The sequence below is a fragment of the Haliaeetus albicilla genome, chromosome 11 (genome assembly GCF_947461875.1).
Source record: "Haliaeetus albicilla chromosome 11, bHalAlb1.1, whole genome shotgun sequence".
In the NCBI taxonomy this organism is placed as follows: Eukaryota; Metazoa; Chordata; class Aves; order Accipitriformes; family Accipitridae; genus Haliaeetus; species Haliaeetus albicilla.
In genome coordinates this window covers 27,578,489-27,585,398 of record NC_091493.1, presented here as the reverse complement: position 1 = coordinate 27,585,398, position 6,910 = coordinate 27,578,489, and the positions used below count along the sequence as shown (strand labels likewise).

The 6,910-nt window shown below is 52.6% G+C and overlaps 1 protein-coding gene across 4 annotated transcripts in view; it reads right to left on the bottom strand.

Moving 5' to 3' along the window:
- Nucleotides 1–3,304: 3,304 nt before the first annotated feature.
- Nucleotides 3,305–6,910, bottom strand: part of NEURL1 (neuralized E3 ubiquitin protein ligase 1) — a 166,013-nt gene continuing 162,407 nt past the window's right edge. For all 4 annotated transcript variants that reach the window (XM_069796900.1, XM_069796902.1, XM_069796901.1 and 1 more), the window contains exon 6: nt 3,305–6,288. In XM_069796900.1, the coding sequence (XP_069653001.1) occupies nt 6,047–6,288 (242 nt within the window). In that variant the 3' untranslated portion in view covers nt 3,305–6,046. The remainder of the gene's footprint in view (nt 6,289–6,910) is intronic.

Here is a 6,910-nt window from a genome sequence, read left to right as displayed (position 1 = left end):
GCCTTCCCAGAAAAACTTAACAACTTATTTGTACATGCAATTGCAAATTTCAGCTTAGGCTTAAATGGATAAAGGAGCTTCTCTTGTCCCTTAGCCCTGAGTTGTTATTGTATGCTGTATTTTTGTCTCTTTACTAATCAACAAAGTTTTATGGACTGCTCACCTCTGCCCTCAAATGTGAAGTCTGTGTTGAGCAAGGTTTTAAGGTTTAAAATACTCTGTCAGGATTTTTTTTTGAGAGGGATGTGGCATCAAATCCAAAATAAGAAGAAAAGCATCCTTTTACATGAGTGGCCCTTCGGTTCTGTGATAAAAGGGTTGTTTTGCAAGTTGGGATGAGCCCTTAACACCTCTGCGTGCAGGCTGCAGAGCAGGCAGTGCTTGAACCCAGGATATTATGATCTGATCCTGTAAGGTTGCTAGGCCCTACTGACTTCTCTTACCCGGCTATGAAGGTTGGAGGCCCCAGATAGCTCAACAAGTAGAAGTTGCTGTGTGAAGCAGCAGACATAAAACTGAAGAGTTTCTCCTAATGTTTCCCCCCTCTCCTTATTCGGGACATCTCTTGGGGATGCAGAAGAGAGTAGATTAGGGGATATAATGGGGGAGCGGACTGTAATAGGGGATGCAATAGCAAACAAGTTGTTTTCTAGCACTTCAGTTCCCAACTTGGCTATAGGAGCCCTCTACAAAGTGTCGTCCACTTCCTCATTGTCTGTTAGCAGTTTGCAAATCTGGAGGTAAAAGGGGTCATGCCTACTGCCTGGCTGCCACCTTGGAAAGCAGGACTGCAGAGTGGTGTTGGCCCTCCCCGACTTTTTGTTCCTGCAGCAGAGAATGACCTTGCATGAATGCATCCCGCACTTGAGCATGGGGCTATGCCTTCACCATGTGCTGTAGCACTTCACAAACATCCTGTGGAGAAATGAGTCTCACCCAGGCCCTGAGGTGAGCCAGCTCTCATCGGAGGTACAGCGTTGGCTAGCAGCACCCATGAGATGTTCCACCATGCTGGCACGTAGGTAGATGATGCAGGAGGAGTCATGTTTGGGCACCCCAGCTGTCTGAAGGATGCCAGGAATTAGATCTGAGACAGCACACAGTCCTGGGCATTTTAAGACACAAACTTAGTGACAAGTGTGCCTGGGAACTGTGCCTCCTCTACACACAGAGTAAGGGTGAGCCAGCCAGCTTAAGGTTGAAAGGGTTTTTCTGGACTGCTGCAATCACCATATAATGTATCCCCTTGTATATTGTAACCCACTGTTAATTGCTCCCTTCATTCCCCATTTTTCTCAGAGAGCTGCGCTGCACTCAGACTAAATATTTCTGGTCCTCCTTATGTGTATTTGTAGCGTTTGTAAAGGAGTAAAGTGAACCTTAGGAGAAGCGGGGCGGGGGGAAGAGGCTGTGTGCCGTGCCGGGTGTAGAGCACCAGGTGGCGATGCTGGACCAGCTCTGCCCCTCCTGGACCACTTTCGGAGCATCCTTCTTCCCTCCTTCCTCCAAGTCCTCCTCGCCCCCGGCCCGGCGCGGTCCGTGGGCTCGGGCCCCGCGGGCTGTGCCGCAGCCGGCCGGGGAAACTCGGGGGATGGTCCTGCCTGAAGCAGCCGGAGGGCTGCGGCGGTGGGATGCCTTGTCGCTGGGGAAGGTCTGTGCTGAGCCATGGTTGGTCTTGGTGGAGAATAGCTTGGGAGCGATGCTGAGACTGCAGATCTGGTTTGGATTTGGTGACCTGATGATGGTGATGGCCTGGGGAGGCAGCTCAGGGCAGGGTGACTCCAGCAGTGCTTAGCGGATGAGGATGCAGAGCTCACTGGGGCTATTGCACATGGCAGCTGCAGGAGGGAATGAACGGGCTGGGGCTGTCAGCAGGGACACACAGCGGTACCTGCCCTGGTCCCTCTTGCTGATGCCAGGGGAGGGGATAATCTGAGTTTGGCCCAGAGCGTTAGCACTTCAATTGTCCTAATATGTGGCAGTGCTTGGGCTTAGCACATCTGGAAGCAGCTGTCTGGCAGGTCAGCGTCCCCAGTTTTAGGAGCAGTCTATGTTGAGCAGCTCTATCCCTTGCTCCTGAGGAGACAGGGAGGCTTCCCATGGCAGGCCTGTGGCCACAGAGGGCTTTCCAAGCCTGCTGAAGGTCCTCCTGTCCCTGGGAAAGCAGGAGTTGGGCACTGCTCTTGGAGTCCTGCACAGGTGCGTGCAGACTTGCCTTGTCCCAACAGCTAAGAGCTCCTCAGGGTTGTGTTGGAGAAAGCTGGGTTGTAGAAGTGGTTTCGCTTTACCCAGCCTGGAAAGTGTTAAGCCACTGGGGAGATGTTAGAGTGGAATAGCTTCAGCTGGAGAGGCTGAGGACACTTCTTCTGGGATGTCCCTGTCCCTTGGCAGATGGAGCACCCACACTGAGGGAGAAGATGCCAACTCAAATATGTCCTGTGATAAGAGACAGTGATCCACCTGGTCTCTCATTTGCTGAATAGCTAAACAAAAGGATGAGGATGAAATCTCACACAGCTGTGTTGTAGGTGTACTCCTGAACAGATCGCTGCAGCAGAAGAGCTATTGGGTTTTGGGGGAATTGGCATCACTCTGGAGAATCCAAAGCCCCTTTGGGTCCCTGTGTCCCTTGCTACATGCTGAGGAAGCATCTGCATCTTGCCTCAGCATCTCCCTTGGCCAGACTACGGCTTGTCAGTGAGCCTTGTCAACATGTTGCTCAGTTCAGGGCTGGGATACTCCTGTCAGGTGTTGGACTGTCATATCTCTGCAGAGCTGGGGTGGGGATAGCAGGCTATTTTGTTACTGTTCTGCCTCCTCTGTAGCCACCTTACCTGGCCCCTGCCAGGATGAGCAGCATGGTCCTGGGTTTCCTCACAGCACATTTTCTCTTTCTTGTGCTGGCGGATGGCTTTTTTTTGCTGTTACAGGCACTCAGGAGAGACGGTGCAAACAAAGCAATGAGAGTAAAGAAGCTGTGGCTTCTCTCTTGGGAGGATGTAAAGAGGCTCAGGAGCATGGGGCTTAAGTTTGCAGGAATGTGGTTAGCCCTTTCTTTTACTTTTGTGGCTTCCTTTATTCCTTACATGTGTATGGGGTCCATCAGGGGGCTATTCATTACCCAGCTCTCAACACCCCCTCATCCTCAAGCACTGAAGGAAAGCCTGAGCTCTCTCCACCCAGCTCCCCCCAAGGAAGAGGCACTCATGCCACTGTTGCTCTTACCTCAGCCTCTTGCCACTGCAATGCCCATCATGTTTTGCCGTGCTTGTGGAAGTGGTAAATACTCAGTTGCCCATGCTGCTGCAGGATAGCTAAATTAACTTTATTCACAATCACAGTTATCCAATTTTTCACAATGAGTTATTCTTCTCTTTAAACAGAACACAAAACATCTTAAAGTAAAGCAATGAAATGCAAATGACACAAGAACACGGAGGTACGTGGGAACCTACACCAAACAAAACAAAAGGTTAGGATTGTTATTACTGTTACTGCTTTTGCTGGTTGTTTTTTTTTCTCCCTGGAGAGACCCTTGCTCTCTTCCTCCCTGTTCACAGCTGGAGGCCAGCTGATGCCAGGAGCAGGACTTAACCCCAATTTTTGAGCTCGGATGCTGGGGGAGCTTTCAGCTTCTGCTAACTCTTAGAGTTTGGTCCACAGTAAAACAAACACAGTTATATATTAAAACACTCTGAATTTAAAAGGTGAAGAGGGAATTCACACCACTGCACTGGTACCCATGGATGGAATTTCTTGAAAAATAAAATGTACCCCTTGGCTTGCCCTGCATGGAGAGGAACCGGTCCCACTGGTGTGGTGAAGGCTCGGGAGGCTGCTTATTGCACGTTTCCCCACATCCACTATTTTACTGACACCATCCTACCCCTTGGAGTTCTTTGCACTGGAGTTTGTATAACTACTGAAACAGGCTCCCTGCGTCTGCCGGTCCCGGCTCTGTCCTCAGGCAAGCTGGAGGCTGGCTGCATGCCTGCGGACCAGCCATGCTTCTGGCATGGCTGCTGTGACTTCCCCCAGACTCGTGCCAACCCGGCCTCCTCCCACTCTGCGGTGAGGATGTCTGGGCACGGGAGCCATGATGCTCCGGGGCTTTCAACAGCCAGCCTGGAGTGCAGGACAGGGCAGGGCTGGGTTAGGGGTATAGGTGAGAGGTATGCAAAGAAACAACGTAAATCCCTGTAACCAGAATATCAGAGTTCAAGTTAGTACTGCCCACTGGGGCGGGCTGGGGGTAGCCGCAGACCCCCGTGGTAGGCTGCAGTGATGGTGGTGCCTTTAGAGAAAGGCTCTACAATGCGGTCTCCAACTAGTAGCCTCTTTTTTCATTTCCTCGAGAGGACAGGGCGAGGACATGTTTTCCAGGTGCTCTTGGGAGCAGCCTCTGCAAGTGCTTCTTCACCCACCTGCTGCCTGGGGGGGTACGATAACCCCTGCAGCGAGTGGCTGTGTATATTAAATGCCTTTATTCCTACGCCATGCTGTTCCCCTGCGTCCTATCAGCGGCCATTTGCTGGGGTGCAGGAAAAGGCTCGGCAGGAGGGGTGCGACTTCATGGCCTTCCCCAGCCTGGCCTGGTGGGCAACATGGCAGGGTGAATGCTGCTGCTGCTGCACTCCAGCCCGATCACCCCTCGGGGCCCAGGCACCATCTCTACCTCCCGCACAGCCCTGAAAGGCAGCAGGCTGGGGGGCAGACCGACAGCTCCTGCTGCTGCGGAGCCACCATGCCTGGGCCCAGGGGCCGGCAGCCCTGGACAGGCCAGGGGCCATGGCGGAGTGGCGGTTGTCATGGCAACCACAGGGGCAGCCATTGCAGGCACCCACCATGGGGACCGCAGGGTTCCCAACTGGGGCTGGAGGGAAGGGGATTTATTTATTTAAATAAACCAAAGCAAACTAAACCCCTCAAGCTATTTTTTTTTCTTTCCTTTCTTCCTAACATGTAAGGACAGCCACGTCCTGCCGGCGGGCTGGCTGTGAAGGGCTCAGTACCACCTGGCTGGTTTTGTCTTAAAGCACAGTGATAAAGTTACCAGTAAATGAAACCCGCAGACATGTGGGTTTATACATTCTTCCCCACTGGGGTTGGGGGTTTTGTTTCTTTTTTTTCTTTTATTTTTTCCTCACAAGTGCTGTCTGGATGGTAGGGGGAGGAAAGGTGAGGGGGGCGCATCTCCCTCTCCCACAGGCCCGTGGGGGCAGAGATGCTGCTGAATCCCTTGTGCTGCGTGGAGACCACACGCAAATTGGTAGTGGTGGGGTTTGAGAGCCGCTCGTCATGCAACGGGATGGCAACAGGAGACGGCTGGATGCCACTGAGAGGGGGCAAGGCCAGTGCCACTGTTGGCTGCCAAACTCGCCATGAATGCCTCTGCCAGGGAACAGCGAGGGAGGAGTGGAGGACAGCCACGGGGCTGCTCTTCTGCCTGCAGATGTGGGGCAGGTGTTGCTTTGCAAATCCTGGGTCCTTTTCTGGACTGGCCCCGGCCTTTCCTCTGTGAATGTGCTCACTGCACCTCCCTCGCTGGGTCAAAGCTTGCCTCGCTCTGTCCTTTCTAAGGGGCTTCCCACAGTCAGGCTGGTTGTACATGGAAACATGTCGCTTGTTTCTCCTCTTCTGCGAAGCTGTCCTCTGCACGTGGGGTGTCTCTGGAAGGAGATGTGTAGCACTGAACCTTTTACCACTTGCTGCCCCTGCTAAACATTGGAGACTCCTCTCTGCTGTGCATGGTGTAGAAAAGGGATGATCGCACCAGCTGGGGTTTTTTTGAGATAAAGTTTAAAATCCACAAGGGAGATTAGTCCATCGCAACTTCCCTGACACACTGGAGTTCAGCCCCAGGGCTTGCTTGGAGGGTAGAAGAGCAGCATCTAAGCTTATCTCATCTGTTGTCCATGGAAGAGGAGATCAGGGTGGTGGGTGGTGATGGTTTTTGAATCTCCTGGATGATGAGTAGAGGCCAAGACCTATGTGGTTTCACAGCCTCCTCCCCACCTGCCCAGTCCCCACCACAGCATCTGCTGCTCTAAGTGCTGCGGTATGTTTTGATGATATCTTTGATGGCCCGTCTGCAAATGGGGCAGCAAGCGTTGGCCATCTTCTTGAGCTTCAGCCCACACGAATAGCAGAGACACATGTGTCCACAGGAGTAAATGACTGTGTCTACCATGTTCTCGTAGCAGATGGTGCATTCGTCTCCCCAGGGCCCTGAGACAGACGGGGAGATGGGTGACTCAGGCAAGCTGATTGGAGAGTTGGGAGCTGTCCCTGAAACACAAAGAACAGGGTCACCATGCCGCTTAAAACACTTCCTGACATGCCAGGTAATTTCTGCCCTGAAGCTAGCTACAGAAGGAGGAACCATGCCCTAGCAGAAATGGATGCTCCAGGATCAGAGGGCCTTCCTGTGACCTACTGTCCCACTCGCTAAGCCCTGGTTCACATGCCAAGGCTTAGGACAGCAGAAAAGCAGCAACTGCTGGGAGCTGCTGCCCACACAGAGCAAACCAAGAGAAAGCTGTTCCCACGCAGCAGGGACAAAGAGCAGTTTCACGTTTTCAAACTACTGTCTAAACATTAACAAGGGAGGAAAAACCAGGAGGGGCAGATCAAGCCAACTGCTTTGAAAAGGGAGAGACTGGGTGGCACATGGTGGCAGCAGCTCCCAAGACAAGCAGTGCTTCATCTCTAGGGCTGATCCAAGGATGTGAGACCACAATGCCTAGCTACAGATCACCCCGTGTGGATTCTTCAGGACAGGGGTGGGGGTGGTACCCCCATGGACAGCATCTAGCTCATAGTGGGTCATTGCTTCAAGAGCTGTGATGGGCTGCAGTAATAATGCTCACAGCACATCTGTAATGAGGCCTCATCAATGAAGCCAGATGAG